The 17917-nt window shown below is 39.9% G+C and overlaps 1 protein-coding gene across 1 annotated transcript in view; it reads right to left on the reverse strand.

The window, feature by feature from the left end:
• LOC309548044 (putative helicase MOV-10) overlaps positions 1 to 17917 on the reverse strand; it is a gene marked incomplete at its 3' end in the record, with an annotated part of 200022 nt that overhangs the window by 174623 nt on the left and 7482 nt on the right. Inside the window, exon 2 of the mRNA XM_082248014.1 lies at positions 3902 to 3995. Within this exon, the coding sequence (XP_082104140.1) occupies positions 3902 to 3995 (94 nt within the window). The remainder of the gene's footprint in view (positions 1 to 3901; positions 3996 to 17917) is intronic.

Genomic DNA, 17917 nt, shown 5'->3' on the forward strand with positions numbered 1-17917 from the left:
CTTTTGTTGCCAGCGGTTTAGACATTAATGGCTGTGTGTTGAGTTATTTTGATGGGTCAGCAAATTTACACTGTTATACAAGCTGTACACTCACTACTTTACATTGTAGCAACGTCTCATTTCTTCAGTGCTGTCACATAAAAAGATATAATAAAATATTTCGAAAAATGTACTTTTGTGAGATACTATAACTCTCTCTCTCTCTATACATATATATAAATATACACAGCGAGGGAATAAAGTATTTTTATGGTAGGTTTATTTTAACAGCGAGAGACAGACTAACAACCAAAATATCCAAAAAAATGCATTTCAAAAAATTATAATTTGATTTGCATTTTAATGAGTGAAATAAGTATTTGAACCCTTCCCAAAACATGACTTAGTACTTGGTGTTAAAACCCTTGTTAGCAATCACAGAGGTCAGACGTTTCCTGTAGTTGGCAACCAGCTTTGCCCACATCTCAGGAGAGGTTTTGTCCCACTTCTCTTTGCTGATCCTCTCCAAGTCATTAGGCTTCGAGGCTGACGTTTGGTAACTCGAACCTTCAGCTCCCTCAACATATTTTGTATGGGATTAAGGTCTGGAGGCTGGCTAGGCCACTCCAGGACCCTAATGTGCTTCTTCTCGAGCCGTTCTTTGTTGCTTTGGTCATGTGCTTTGGGTCATTGTCATGCTGGAATACCCATCCATGACCTATATTCAATGCCCTGGCTGGAGAAGATTCTCACCCAAGTTTTGATGGTACATGGCCCTGTCCATTTTACCTTTGATGCGGTGAAGTTGTCCTGTCCCCTTAGCAGGAAAACACCCCCAAAGAATAATGTTTCCACCTCCATATTTGACTGTGGGAATGGTGTTCTTGGGGTCATAGGCAGCATTCCTCCTCCTCCAAACACGGTGAGTTGAGTTGATTCCAGAGAGATAGATTTTGGTCTCATCTGCCCACAACACTTTCACCCAGTTCTCCTCTGAATTATTCAGATGTTCATTAGCAAACTTCAGACGGGCCTGTACATATGCTATCTTGAGCAGGGGGACCTTGTGGGCACTGCAGGATTTCAGTCCTTCACAGCGTAGTGTATTACCAACTGTTTTCTTGGTGACTATGGTCCCAGCTGCCTTGAGATCATTGACAAGATTCTCCTGTGTAGTTCTGGGCTGATTCCTTACCGTTCTCATGATCAGTGAAACTCCACGAGGTGAGATCTTGCATGGAGCCCCAGACCGAGGGAGATTGACAGTTATTTTGTGTTTCTTCCATTTGCGTATAATCGCACTGACTGTTGTCACCCTCTCACGAAAGCTGCTTGGTGACAATCTTGTAGCCCATTCCAGCTTTGTGTAGGTCTACAATCTTGTCTCTGACATCCTTGGATGGCTCTTTGGTCTTGGCCATGGCAAAGAGTTTGGAATTTTTTTTCTTTTTTTTTAAACACATTTTATTGAGAATTTTCAAAACATACATAGCATGACATTGTATTGAGGAAAACATCTGCAACAAAAATATCAATTACCCAATATATGGCAGTGAAGAGAAGAGGTAAAAAAAAAACAAAGGGGGAGAGGGAATACCATGTCCAAGAGAATAGGGCAGGAGGTAGGCTACGTGGTATTAGGGTACATTCACAGGAGTCGGATGAAAATCCAGAGTATTAAGGGGATCCAAGGTTAGGCTGAGGGAATTTAGTTAGATAGGAATCCCATTTAGATGCGAGTTGTGTAGAGGATCCGGAAAGAAGTTGCGTATCTAAAAACTCTTTGACGTGCAGTTTTGCAAGTTCTTCCTGTACTTCCCGGGTCATGGGAGGGCGAGGGGTTGTCCATTTCCTGAGTATAGTCCTCCTGGCAATCATGAGGCAAGTCGAGATCCAAGCTTTGTGGCGGATCAAAAGTAATGTTTGTGTAGGGTTCAAACCCAGGGCGGGACCGTCTAGGTTTCCAAAGACCAGGAAGAGGGGGTTATTTGTCGGTAATAATCCCGAGACAGAAAGGATTAGAAGTTGCACCTCGAGCCAAAATTGCGAAATGAGGGGGCACGACCATAGTCTGTGGGCCAGTGTCGGCCTATGTATGGAACACCAAGAGCATGATTGGGCAGCTGGGGAGCTAGTAGTTGAGGAGAAAGCAGAGTAGGCTCTGTGCAAAAGCTGTTGTTCCCTCCAAAATTAATTTACGATGAATTTACAAGTTGTATTATATCCTTTGAGTATGCATTTGGATAGGTTTGGGAAGCGAAAGTCCTTATTCCAGGGGGAGGGTGGGTCAGAGGCCTATGACTTAAACTGTTGTGTCAAGAGAGGTTTATAGATGTCTGAAAGTTTGATCTTTTTCAAATGGACTATAGTGTCCAAGATTGAGTCCCGTGGGCATTTAGACTTGTCAGGGCACAGTTCCATAGCGAATGTGATAGCCTGTTGGAGAGAGTTTGGAATTTGATTGATTGATTGATTGCTTCTGTAGACAGGTGTTTTTTATATAGGGAACAAGCTGAGATTAGGATCACTTTAAGAGAGTGCTCCTAAACTCAGCTCAATACATGTATAGAAGACACCTGGGAACCAGAAATCTTGGTGATTGATAGGGGATCAAATACTTATTTCACTCATTAAAATATAAATCACTTTGCAACTTTTTTAAAATGTGTTTTTCTAGATATTTTTGATATATTTTGATATTCTATCCCTCAATGTTAAAAAAAACTACTTTTTTCCCTCACTGTATATATATATATATATATATATATATATATATATATATATATATTTTTTTTTTTTTGCAAGTTGATTAATCCTGATGCCTGATGTACTGATGACCCACTGCAATTCTTGAGGCCCCTAAAATGCCAGGACAGTACATATACCCCCCCCCTTCCCAAATTACCCCTTTTTGGAAAGTAGACAGTACAAGGTAATACATAAGAGGCATGGCAAGTTTAGGCTTACCTATAGGTACAAACAATCAGTGGAAGTTTGCTTCCACTTTAATGTCGCTATTGAGATCTCTACCCCCTGCCTGCCTGTGTGGTTGCCCAGTTTGTATGGGGTTAAATGTTTTGAGGGAACTTGTCAGCTCCAACTCGGTTTGTGATGGAAAGAGGGATACACTACCTCTGTGGGATGTTCAGACTGGATATCTCAGACTTGCTGATTCCCCCACTGCAGGGAGTAGAAAGTGTTGGCTGAACTAAACAGGAGGGATGTGACAAAACAGATGGAATGCAAGCCATAGCAGCTACTGGTCTTGCAAACAGGAAACCAAAGGGAATCAATTCCATTATTTAAAAAATGCACAGGCTGTTTCTCAAAAACTACAGAGGAAATCAAAAGACGGACTACATATTCTACAAAGGTAGGAAAGCAGCATTAAAACTATGAAAATAGTTTTTGCCCGGAGCTCTGCTTTAATGCAGGGAATGCATTAAGGTAAAAACCTTTTGACTTTAGAACCACTTTAGCTCTGTAATGCTTTCACATTCAAATGGTCACTGTAATGCTTTCACATTTCAAAAAACAAAAAAGAGGCAAATGTATTTAGTATTTTTACAAAAGCAATTTACTTTTTTTTATTTTTATGGATAATTTTGTTCCAGTCCTGTAAACTACTATAGCAGATTATGCAGTTGCTTTATATTGGCCATGAACTAATACCTGTTATTTCTGCTATAAACAGATAACAGATGTCAGTAAACAGTGGTGAGCTAGGAGTTTCTACTACAAATTTGCACTGTACATGTGAACAGGTTCTGCAACACAGTTGGTTAAGGCAGGAAACTACTTTTACAGTATATGTTAAGAATCACCCAAATACAGCTTTTCAAGTTATTGACATGCCACGAGGATATACTTAAAAAATAAATTAAACAATCATTTATAAACAACACAGAAACAGAACACATACCTTGAACAGCTCAATTGTGTTACCATATACCACAGCTTTCCCTTTAATTTTAAGTCCATAGATTGCTTGAGAAAAACCTGTTAAATCAGAACACCTAAAATGAAAGAAGAAAAAACATATTTCTTTCATAGGAAACATTATCAACATTATCAAAGTATACATAAGAGAAGTAAATGCAAGTCCATTTTTCCTATCATTTGCAACACAAAGTCCTCTTTTTCAGTTACACAGCTATCAACAATTGAACGATAGGGATGAGGTTTAGGTTCACCACTACCATTGGACCAAGGTGATTTCTGTGGGTTTGAGATTTGGGATCACAGAGGATGCTTGTGTAGATTTGTCTAGGAGACTTTTTTTAAACCATCATGCACTGCTTTGGCTTTGAACTATATCCAGCTGGCTTAGAAGGGCCCAGAAGAGGGCTTTTGGATAAACCACCACTATAACGGAAGACACAAGGTAGCCAGTTTCAGCAAACTGGTAACTGTGGTAGGGAAAGCTGATAAACTACATAGAGAAAGATTCAGGTCTGTTAGAAAACTGTATTTTAATTAGTGACTACTAGGTCTTTGAGCAATCAGCCCCTTTTTGTTCTTAATAGTGGGGACTATTTGTCTTTTGTTTTGTTTTGTGGTTGATCTGAGGTCAAAACTCATAGCTACTGTCCCACCAAAGCAAACGTGAAAGGAAAACAAAGTTTAAGAACAGTGAGAGTCTACGCCACCTCACGTTGTATCACTCACATTCAGCACATTTCCCTATCCCCACAGATAAAATAAAAGTTAGACATACACCAATTAGGCCTATTTTCTCTTAATAAAACGGTCTTGCTGCTGCTTAATTTTAAACCGCTGTTTTCTCTGCAGTGTTAAATAGTTACATAGCTAGTGAGGTTGAAAAAAGACATCAGTCCATCCAGTTTAACCCATAATGTGTGTGTGAGTTTTCTGTTAACCGTACATTGTATACCCCTTTAAGTTGTGGTCTATAAGGTGCCCATCTAATCGTTTTTTGAAACTACCGATGCTCCCTGCTGATACCACTGCTTGTGGAAGAGAATTCCACATCCTTACTGCTCTGACAGTAAAGAATCCCTTACATAGTTTAAGGTTAAACTGCTTTTCTTCTAGTTATAATGAGTGGCCCCATGTGTTAATGTATTCCCTTTCTCTGAAAAGTTTGTTCCTTATGCTAAGGTCACCAGTACAGTATTTGTACATTGATATCATATCCCCTCTCAAGTGTCTCTTCTCTAGAGAGAATAAGTTCAATGCTTGCAGTCTTTCCTCATAGCTGATGTCCTCCATTTCCCAAATTATTTTTGTTGCCCTTCTCTGGACTCTCTCCAGTTCCAGCACATCCTTCCTGAGGACCAGTGCCCAAAACTGGACAGCATATTCAAGATGTGGCTGGAGCAGAGTTTTGTAAAGTGGGAGAATAATCTCTTTATTTCTGGAGTGAATCCCCTTTTTTATACATGCCAGTATTCTGTCGGCTTTGCTTGCAGCAGCTTGGCATTGCATGCCACTGCCAAGCCTGTTGTCGACTACGACCCCAGGTCCTTTTCCATCTTATATTCACCCAGAAGTTCCCCTCCTAGTGAGTAACTTGCGTTTGTGTTTCCGGCCCCCCAGTGGATTACCTTACATTTTTCAACATTAAACCTCATCTGCCATGTAGTTGCCCACCCCATTATTTTGTTCAGGTCTGCTTGTAAGGTTACCAAGTCCTGTAGAGAAGTTATTGCCCTGCTTAGCTTAGTATTGTCTGCAAATACCGAGATTGTGCTGGATATCCCATCCTCTAGGTCGTTTATGAATGTAGCACTGCCCCCACAGGGGTTGTTGAGTGTGTTTAGGTCCTCCTCACTTCCTGAACCCTGAGTCCCTTCCAACCCGACTGACACTATGGATTCCATTATAACGAGTAAATAGTCAATAACAAAGGTTCAATGAAGAAAGATCAGTTTTAATGTCTTTTAGCAGAAAATTAACAATTATGAGTTTAATACAAATGGATTGTGGAGGAGGAGAAATTTTCTTTAAATATATGTCCGTAGTAAGTTGGCACCTTCCCCAAAATAAAAATTATGTAGAAAAGGGGGAGGGGTTTCTAAAACTACCCATAAGGTAGTGATAGAACCAAAGGGGATTTAAATGTGCCAATCGAAAAAAATGTTTTCTTACAGATTGTCAACTTTTTTTTTTTTAATTTAAAAACAAAATTTATTCAACATATGTTACAGATAGACATACATACATAGTATTACAAATACATATTTCTATTATACATAAGATCAAAAAATGTTAATATTTCAATGAGCCTAGAAAACGGGACTACATGGAAAAAGTGAGATTGCTGGAACTACGCGTTTCGCGATGAATGCTTCATCAGGCTTCAGCTGTTTCAAGATATTTTCAATAGATATAGAAGGTCCTTAAAGTTTTGATCATAGTAGATTTAGTCGTATTAAACGATATATATATATTTGTACAGGTAGATGTCAGAGAGAGTGTAGTCAACTATACCGCAGAGGAAATGGTAGGCTGATAAATATCAAAAATTGTGAGAAGTACTATGTTTACTTTCACCTATAAATATATATAGGGAAAGGAACGTGAAGGTATAAAAAATATAAGAAGGGGGGGGAGGAGGTGATGACACTCAAAAGGAGCCCAGCAAGAGTTGGGAGATTCCCACACATTCAAAAAACTTAGGGAAATGTCACCAGGTGATATGCATCCAGTATGTGGTTAAACACCGGGAGCCATCCCAAGATAGATCATCTCCATATTGTGTAGAATAAAACCTTATAGACTTGCCTTCCGAAGTCGGCTCGCTGGGGGAAGGCAAGGCTATAAGGTTTTATTCTACACAAAGACGTATGAAGATTATCTATCTTGGGATGGCTCCCTGTGTTTAATCACATACTGGATGCATATCACCTGGTGATATTTCCCTACGTTTTTTGAATGTGTGGGAATCTCCCAACTCTTGCTGGGCTCCTTTTGAGTGTCATCACCTCCTCCCCCCCCCCCCCTCTTATATTTTTTATACCTTCACGTTCCTTTCCCTATATATATTTATAGGTGAAAGTAAACATAGTACTTCTCACAATGTTTGATATTTGTCAGCCTACCATTTCCTCTGCGGTACAGTTGACTACACTCTCTCTGACATCTATCTGTACAAATATATATATATATCGTTTAATATGACTAAATCTACTATGATCAAAACTTTAAGGACCTTCTATATATATTGAAAATATCTTGAAACAGCTGGAGCCTGATGCAATCTCACTTTTTCCATGTAGTCCCGTTTTCTGGGCTCATTGAAATATTAACATTTTTTGATCTTATGTATAATAGAAATATGTATTTGTTACACTATGTATGTATGTCTATCTGTAACATATGTTGAATAAATGTTGTTTTTAAATTTATAAAAAAAGTTGACAATCTGTAAGAAAAAACATTTTTTTGATTGGCACATTTAAATCCCCTTTGGTTCTATCACTACCTTATGGGTAGTTTTAGAAACCCCTCCCCCTTTTCTACATGAGTTTAATACAAACAAACAGGATAGGCAAAGGTAACAAAGCTGAGTCCTAAAACCCAAATATCAAATAGGGCCCAAGACTCAGAGTCACAGATAAACAGTTGCAAATATATTAATACTTTGAATGAGGAACAATATATTTGTTGGTTCCTCAATAGATTATTCCTCCTTTAAAGATGTGAGAGTGACCAAACAAATATAACAGATATTATTAGTGTTTTGCAGAATAATCAATGCAATATGATTGAGCTCAGCTGCTCTAACTCTGTAATGCAATATAACCTAATAGAGTGCACTCTGTCAACTATAAGGGGCCCCCTTTCCTATGGATTGTATGAGTCTCTGGGCAAGGCCTTGCTTATCTTCACCGGCAGTGAAGCTCTTTAATCATTCCAAGAATGATATTTGTAATCCAGTGTCAGAAAGGGAAATATTTGTAATCTAATAAATAAAAGGAGATATTGCTATCCAAGCTTTGTCTAGGATGTATTCAGTCTAAAAGCTGGTGTGTGTTTAATTAAGGCCTTCTGGTCCGCCACGCACTATTACAAACTGCAGTGTCCTATGGCAACCGCTATACAGCAGAGAAGTTCCCTCTGTATTTATACTGCGTCACAGGCCTGACCCGATACTGTATTTGTCAGCTACAGCGTCTGATATATCAGATGTCTTTCACCCAATCCGTTGGTGTCTTTGCTCAGCAGTCCTCCACACCAGGCCGGTTACCTCCGATAACACCCGCTGCCTCTCTCCGGTGTCTATGCTTTCAGTCTGTCACCTTTCCCCGTGACACACGCCATCTCTCCAAGGTGTCTCCCACTAGGCCCGCCGGCCTCTCCTTTCCTGCGCTCCGCAGCAGCTCTTTCCTCCCGTCCTCGAGGTAAGAGAGTGAACCGTTGGTCCCGCCCCCAATTTATAGGCTCTCCCATCAGTCCCTGAAGAACCCACAGCTCCCTGGGAGTATCCTTCCAACCAGTCCACTGTCTAGTCTTCACTGTTCCAGGACTACATTTCCCACAATTCAACACACTAACCTCTTGACTGAGACCCAGGTGTTAAAGAGATAGTACATCAGCCTTAATTATGTCAAAATGGATTTCTTCACCTGGCTACATGAATAAATTAAACAGGATTGGTCCCAGGACAGATCCTTGGGGGACCCCACTTTCGACTCCCGCCCAATCCGAGTACTCCCCATTTATCACCATCCTCTGGACTCGCCCCTGGAGCCAGTTCTCTATCCAGGTATCCACCCTATGGTCCATACCTACGTACCTTAATTTGTACAGTAAACGTTTGTGGGGAATTGTGTCAAATGCCTTTGCTAAGTCCAGATACACCACATCCACAGGCCTTCCTTTATCTAGATGGCAACTCACTTTCAGCAATCCATGCTGATTTCTGCTAATGATACCGTTTTCATTACTAAAGTCTTGTATATAGTCCCCTAACATCCCCTCCAAAATCTTGCAGACTACTGATGTTAGGCTGACCAGCCTATAGTTACCCGGGATATATCTCGGCCCTTTTTTAAATATTGGTATCACGTTGGCTTTTTTCCAATCAGCTGGCACCATACCCGTCTGTAGACTATCCATAAAGATCAAGAATAACGGTCTGGCTATCACCTGGCTGAGTTCTTTAAGAACTCTCGGGTGCAAGCCATCAGGACCCGGTGATTTATTTAGTGTCTCAAGTTTCGTTTTAAGTCTATCTTCTGTTAACCATGGGGGTACTTCCTGAGGTGTATTATTTAATTTAACATTACAAGCTTGGTTAGTGTAGCCCCACAATTCTTTTGTGAAGACTCAAGAGAAGAATTTATTTAGCACTTTCGCCTTCTTTCTGTCCTCTGTGGCCAGATTCCCTTCGTCGTCTTTTATGGGGCCAATGTGTTCTGGTCTCGCTTTCTTACTATTTATATACCTAAAGTATTTCTTGTTTTTTTTTTTTTTTTACTCTCCTTCGCTATATGTCTCTCGTGTTCTATTTTAGCCACCTTGATTTCGCCTTTACATTTCTTATTGCACTCTTTGTAATATTGGAATGTTGCCAATGACCCCTCAGCCTTGCATTTTTTGTAGGGATGCACCGATCCGATATTAGGAGCGGATATCGGCGCCGATACTGCCCCAATAGCTGGATCGGGGGATCGGTAAAATTAACCGATCCACAGGCTGATCCGGTTTTGCTGAGTCCCTGCTCAGCCATCCCTTACTTGGTGTAGTAGTAGTATGGGATGGGAGCTGCTACTTCCTGTATAGGTCCGGCTCACAAGCGGAGTGATATCAGATGCACTCCACCTGTGAATGGAGGAGCCAAGCGGCTTTGCTCTGTCCTGCAGCCGAATGCTTTATGTGTGTAGTTCCGGATCGGTACATACACAATGTGTATATTGGCAGATACACAATGCCAGATATTGGTATTGGTATCGGGACAAAAAAAGTCGGATCGGTGCACCCCTAATTTTTTTAAGGCCTTTTCTTTAGTTTTAATATACATTTTTATGTTGGAGTTTAGCCACCCAGGGTTTATTTTTGCTAGGGATGCACCGATCCGACTTTTTTAGTCCCTATACCGATGCCTGGCTTTGTGAAACCGCCGATCCCGATACCGATCCGGAAGTACTGTTTTGTGATCTTATAACAAAACAATGCTTCCGGATTGGTGATCAGTATCGGCAGATACCTTATAACAATTGTGCATTCAAAATCTAAAATATCATGTAATCAAACACAAAGAATAAAATGTAGTCACAAGAAAAAAAAAACAGTTCATTGCTTGAACATACAATAGCAATCAAACAGTAAACATTGTAAACTAAAAAATATAAAGTGCAAAATCCTGCAAACAGGAATTTAAATAAAAAATGCAACATAGTAGCAGCAAATTGCAATATAGCAGCTGCTGCTGATCCTGAGAAATTCTCAGTGAGAAATGAATAAACTAAAAAAGCTGGTCGAACAACAAACAACTTGATCAGTTGATCACACATATAGCATGTAAATTTGTAAACATGTAGTCCTCTGTCACACCACCATCACAAATTTGATGGTGGCGTGTGACAGTGACACTGGACTACCTGTTTACGTTACAAAATGCCATTTGTGTGATCAATCAAGTTGACTTGATTCACAGTCAGTCACACACATGATGACATGACAAACATGACCTGAATGGTCACTTAATCAGCAATGGCAAATTCTCTCTCAAGAAGATTGTAGACACTAGACAAGCATTTCTTCTCTCTGCTGTGTGAGTCTATTTCTCTTCTCATCCACAAACACAAACTGTGCTTAACAAAACACTCTCTCACTTTCTGCATTAGTGCAGGGGGCAATACAACATTGCAGCAACAACATAGCAGCCTGATTCTGACCTGAGTAAAAAGTTGGTCGAACAACAACAACTTGATCACACATACAACATAGCATATTGTAAACATGTAGTCCAGTGTCACACCACCATCACGCAATAATTTGATGGTGGCGTGTGACAGTGACACTGGACTACCTGTTTACATTACAAATGCCTTTTGTTTGTGTGATCAAGTTGACTTGATTCACAGTCACACATGATGACATGACACAAACATGACCTGAATGGTCACTTAATCAGCAATGGCACATTCTCTCTCAACTTCTCAAGAAGATTGTAGACACTAGACAAGCATTTCTTCTCTTCTCTCTGCTGTGTAAGTCTATTTCTCTTTTCATCCACAAACACAAACTGTTCTAAACAGAATACTCTCTCACTTTCTGCATTAGTGCAGGGGGCAATACAACATTGCAGCAACAACATAGCAGCCTGAGTCTGACCTGACAAAAAAGTTGGTCGAACAACAACAACTTGATCACACATACAAAAAGCATATTGTAAAAATGTAGTCCAGTGTCACATTACCATCACACAATTTGATGGTGGCGTGTGACAGTGACACTGGACTACCTGTTTACATACAAATGCCATTTGCTTGTGTGATCAAGTTGATTGATTCACTCATGACACAAACATGACCAGTGAATGGTCACTTAATCAGCAGCAATGGCAAATTCTTTCTCATAAAGACAAGCATTTCTGCTCTCTCTGCTGTAAGTCTATTTCTCTTCTCATTCACAATGCTGGAAACCGTGCTGAACACTCTCTCACTTTCTACACTAGTGCAGGGGGCACAGAGGTATTTGTGGCAGTGGCAGCAAGACAAGGTAATCTATATTTGTTGACTCCCCAGAACTGGTATGGGTTGTCTGAGGCAGCAATGGTTTTCTCTGCAAAATAGCCATGCAGTTGGACTGCAGGGCTTGAGCTGCTTGCTGCACTAGGATCTAGTTCAAACTCCTCCACAATGTAGTCAAACTCTTGCATAAAGCTGCTCGGTGCTGCTGCTGCTGCTTCCACCCGAGGGACCTTGTCTTGTGGTTCTGTGGCCTGTGATGCTCCAGCTGTGCTGCTCCTCAAGTCTTCCTCTAGTTACCATGTCAGTGTATCTTTTGCACGCTTTGCAGATTGTGCACTTGTAAAGTATCTGAAACAGAAATAAAAACCTAGGTTAGGCTAAATATGAATCACTTCATGACACTAAAAAACCTGAGGCTGATTAAAGTAAAAGTAAATAATATATATAACTTTAATCAACCATCAGCCTCAGGTTTTTTAGTGTCATCAAGTGTTAGAATTCCAAAATCTTTAAATTTAAAGCATGGCATCTCATCAAATACAGTAGCAGATGTGTTATTGTGGTCGTGGAGAGTAAAAAATCTATAATAGTCAGATAATGATGAATGGCAATGACATTAATTCATTTATTAGGTCTATATAATATATAGACCTAAATAAATGAATTATTAATGTCATTGTTATTCATTATCATTGTCATTCAAATTTCTTATATATATATGATAGATATATTTTATTCTCCTCTCCACAATAACACTGTCTTCTACTGTATTTGATGAGATGCCTTGCTGCAGCGCTGACTGTAAATTTAAACATATAAAAATTCTAACACTTGATGGGCTAATGTAATAATTATTAGTTAGGTTACACAATCTTCACTTACCTGTCTTTATATCTCGGGTCCAGCAGGGTGGCAAGTGCATATGGGGTTCAGCTTCCACAGTGTCGAAGCGTTTGTTGACAGCTTGAAGCAGGGTGGTTTTCATTGTTTTGATGCCAGTATCCGCATTGCCTTCTTTAGCAAGGATGCGTTTGAGGACGGTGACAGCTGGAATGACGTCAGCGGTGGAGGCAGTCGATGAGCTTACTTTCCTTGTTAGGTCTTCAAATGGCGCTAAAACAATGCTTGTTTTTTTCTAGCAAAGCCCACTGGTTAGTGGTCAGTGTACTGGGCAGGTCATCATCGTCAGCAATGTAAGCACAGAGGACTCGCTGCTGTTCCAGAAGACTCTGTATCATCAAGTACGTAGAATTCCACCTTGTTTTGACATCTTGTTGCAAGCGTTAAGGTTGCATTTGCATCTGGAGCTGGATATCGTGCAGCCTTGAATACGCAAGTTGAGAATGTTTAAAATGTCCCACAATTTGTCTACCGATTGCAATGGCATCGCTCACACTCCATTGTGACAGTAGTCCCTCATTGACTACAAGCTGCAAGCAGTGAGCAAAGCAGCCTAAGCTCCCTACCCCCATTTTGTCTATGGCCTTTTTCATGTCGCTTGCATTGTCTCAGAGTATGACATGCACTTTATTCAAAGGAATGTGCCACTGGTCAAGTATAGCCTTAATTGAAGCCAAAATGGTATCGCTGGTGTGTGAACCATGAAAGTTTTTAGATTGAAGCATTGCACCGTGCGGTGTACAGTTTGTGTCCCACCAGTGGACTGTTAAACTTAAAAGCATTGGACACACATCAGAGCTCCATATATCTGTAGTAAAGCTCATAGCCTTTATATCTTTAATCTCTTTTGAGACGTGTTGGCAAACTTTTTTGTACAGTTCTGGCACTGCGGTCTCAGAAAAATACTTGCGTGATGGAACAGAGTATCTCGGCTCCAAGTGTTCGAGTAGGAGACAGAAGCCCTCATTTTCAACAACTGACATTGGTTGAGCATCTAAAACAATGAATTCCAAAACTTTCTGTGTTATTTCTGATGCTTTCATACTTTCCATTGGAAACTTTTTGCGTAGTTTAAATGCATCCTGAAAAGTTTGTTGCTGCTGGGCTGTATTGTCCTCTGCTTTGGTTTTGTTGAGCTGCAGGAATTCAGCGTGCTCCTTAGCGTGGTGTTTCTGGATGTGCCTGATTAAATTAGTAGTATTGAACTTAGCAGTTATACCACCTCCCCTCGAAACATTTACTTTGCAGACATTGCAAACAGCTGTGGAATTAGTTGGTGTGGCAAGCGTGTAATATCTCCACACTGCCGACTTGTTGGCGCGCTCCATACCCGACGCACACGTGAGGCTGAGATTAATGACGTAGGTGCTGCGACGCCCCGGATCAGCCCGTGGGTCTGCTACATTTACCGATCTCCAATCCAGCTATTTCGTCCGTATCGCGGCCGATATCCGATCCGAATATCGGATCGGTGCATCCCTAATTTTTTCTCTTTTAAACTTATCCCCATTTGGAATGCATTGGCCAATCCCTTTATTTAGTATGTTCTTGAAACACTCCCATTTTTCCTCCATGTTCTTTGTTCCCAGGGTTCTATCCCATTTGATATTGTTTAGCAATATCCTTATCTTACCTTTGTGTTTCCTATTTCTATGATTTATACTGAAACGAATTGACCTATGGTCACTGTTTTCTAAGTTGCCCTGTATTTCTATATCTGTGATCAGGTCAGTATTATTGGTAATCAGTAGGTCTAGTTCTGCATTGTTTCTTGTTGGTGCATTCACCATCTGACCCATGAAATTGTCCTGCAAAACATTAAGGAACTGCCGAGCCTTGGATGAATGCGCGGTTCCTTCTGCCCAGTCTATATCTGGATAATTAAAGTCCCCCATTATAATTACATTTCCTATCCTTGCTGCCATTCCAAGCTGTGATAGGAGGTCCGCCTCCCCCTCCTCCCTCTGGTTTGGGGGCCTATAGCATATGCCCAATATTACTTTCCCCATAGTGCCTTCCCTTTGAAGTTCTACCCATAGGGATTCTACCTCCTCCTTAGCTCAGTTTGCAATGTCGTCCCTCCTATTTACCTGTACACTGTTCTTAATATACAGACATACCCCTCCCCCTTTTTTACCTTTTCTATCTCTACGAAATAGGGAATACCCCTCAATGATCACCAGCCAATACTGCAAACTGTCAAACCAAGTCTCTGAAATCCCCACAAAATCGAAATCCTTCTCATACATTAGCAGCTCCAGCTCTACCATCTTGTTGGACAGGCTTCTAGCATTGGTATACAAACCTCGTAATTTTGTCTGATTGCATACTATATATAATTCTTGTGGTAAAGCCCCAACCTGTGCGCTTTGTCAATAGTAAATTTGCTATTTTACCACTTCTGGACCGGAAGGATTTGCTCCCTTAATGAACAGGCCATTTTTTTGCGATTCAGCACTACGTTAATTTAACGGAAAATTGCACGGTCGTGCAAAGCTCTAGCAAAATAAAATGAATGTCTGTTTCTTCCCACAAATAGAGCTTTCTTTTGGGGGTATTTTATCACCTGTGCGATTTTTATTTTTCACGCTATGAACAAAAAAAGAGCGACAATTCTGAAAAAAAAACAACAATATTTTTCACATTCTGTTATTCTGTTAAAAAAAATTAAAAATCAAAATTTTTCATCCTTTTAGGCCAATTTGTAGTCTGCTACATATTTTTGGTAAAAAAAATAAAAATAATAATAAGCGTATTTTGATTAGTTTGCGGAAAAGTTATCGTGTCTGCAAACTAGGGGAAAGATTTATGTCATTATTAATTATTTAATTTTTTTTTTTACTAGTAATGGTGACAATCTGCGAATTTTAGCAGGACTGCGACATTGCGGCGGACAGATCAGACCCCTAACTGACATTTTTGACACTTTTGGGGGGACCAGTGACATTACTACAGTAATCAGTGCTAAAACTATGCACTGTTACTGTAATAATGACACTGGCAGCGAAGGGGTAAACCTAGGGGTGATCAAAGGGTTAATTGAGAGCCTAGGGGAGTGTTTTCTAATTCTGTGGGGAGGGACTTGTGAAATGATCATACAGAACTGTGATCCTATATAGAAGGATCACAGGCACTCTGTGATCATTTCAGAGAGAAGAACGGTCAGCTGTGTTTACAACTGGAGGCAATTGCGGTTAAAAATCAGTATTTTTTGCCAGAAAATTACTTAGAACCCCCAAACATCATATATATATTTTTAGCAGAGACCCTAGAGAATGAAATGGTGGTCGTTGCAATATTTTATGTCACACTGTATTTGCGCAGCCGTCGTTCAAATGCAATGAAGCATTGGGAAGAAATACACTTCAATGAATAAAAAAATAAATAAACAGTAAAGTTAGTCCAATTTTTTGTATAATGTAAAAGATGGTGTTACCCCAAGAAACGTGATCTTTTTTTTAAGGAAAAAAAATAGTGATTCTCATTTTATCCAGAATCGTGCAGCTCTACTGTTTGATCTGTGGTCACTTAAAGAGGAAACTTTACTCTGTCAAGATTTTTATTCGTTATTCTGATAGCATTAGTACAATATCTCACAAAAGTGAGTACACCCCTCACATTTTTGTAAATATTTTATTATAAATTTTCATGTGATAACACCGAAGAAATGACACTTTGCTACAATGTAAAGTAGTGAGCGTACAATTTGTATAATGTAAATTTGCTGTCCTCTTAAAATATCTCAACACAGCCATTAACCACTTAAGCCCCAGCCCTATTTCGGACACTTTTTGTTTACAAGTTAAAATCTGTATTTTTTCCTAGAAAACTACTTAGAACCCCCAAACATTATATATATGCTTTTTAGCAAAGACTCTGGAGAATAAAATGTCGGTCATTGCAATATCACGCGGTATTTGCGCAGTGGTCTTTAAAACGCCATTTTTTTGGAAAATTTTTGAAAAATCACATTTCACTGCATTTAAAAAATACTAAACAGTAAAGTTAGCCCATTTTTTTTTTGTATATTGTGAAAGATGATGTCACGCCAAATAAATAGATACCCAACATGTTACGGTTTAAAAATTGCGCACACCCATGAGATGGCGACAAACTACGGTCAATAGAGATCTCAATAGGCAACGCTTTAAATTTTTTTAACGGTTGCCAGTTTAGAGTTAGAGTGTAGCTCTTTTTTTTTAATCATTGCTCACGCTCTGGCGATTGCGGCAATACCTCACATGTGTGGTTTGTTTGAATAGCGATTTCATTCGCGGCTCGACTTCCGTATACGTTTTTTTTTCGTGCGCGAGCTATCGGTGACGGGGGCCGCTACATTTTTTTTTTCCTATTTATTTAATTTTTTTTTAACTTTATTACAGGTTTTTTTTAAAAAAAAAATCTGATCACATTTATTGCTGTCACAAGCAATGTAAACATCCCTTGTGACACCAATATGCAGTGACAGGTACACTTTATGGAGGGATCGAGGGTCTAAAAGAAACTAGACCACTCCACTACACTTTCATGTATGCAAAACGCTGAAAATGGCCGAAGGCAGCACTATCCAGATGTTGGTGTTGTGAACATAACACCAACATCTGGATAGCACTGCCTTCTTCTCCTTTGGTAGCTGGTCAGAGGAGGAGCTTCAGCGTGACATAGATGACAGTTGCTGATGCCTTTTTACTAATGATTTAAATCAACTTGATTTAAAATTAAATCCACCCTGAAAAAAAAACAAAGAAAAACTATACAGCCTCGGGTCCTTTACTGTAACCGTATTACAGTACCAATAGCCATGGTGGTTAAAGTAAAGTTGACCTAGAATCAGCTAAATCGAAACACAATAGATAAGTAATAGTACAGTCTCCTGGTTCTAACCATCATCAGTCTATGTTGTAAGTCCCTACTGAGACCACTGGCACCACATTTTGGGGAGATCCCCTATTGGAGTATATAACTTGGTATAGGGGAATGGCAGGTAATAACATTTTTCTACTCTTGGAGAAGAGGATCACTTCCAGGTAAGAAAAATAGTAATTCTGACATAAAAATATGATTGCAATAGTTTCTTGGTGTGTGAAGGAATGTGGGGTTCTTCTACCGCTAGGGGTGGATGTGCAGAGTGCGCAGCGGTGTCTCTTACCTTCTCCTGGCGATCCAGCGATGATCTCCCATTGCTGTGATCGCCAGCCGAGATCCCCGCCGTTTGTCCGTCGGTATGAGGACTTCCTGGTTCCGTTCCCTGCAGCAGCAATGCTGCATGGGAGCGGAACTAGGGAGGAAAATTCAAACGTTGAACGTTGCACAAAACACGTATGTATATATATATATATATACTGTATATATATACACACACATGTATATATATA

This window comes from Pelophylax lessonae, assembly GCF_965119305.1.
Source record: "Pelophylax lessonae genome assembly, chromosome: 2".
Classification (NCBI taxonomy): domain Eukaryota; kingdom Metazoa; phylum Chordata; class Amphibia; order Anura; family Ranidae; genus Pelophylax; species Pelophylax lessonae.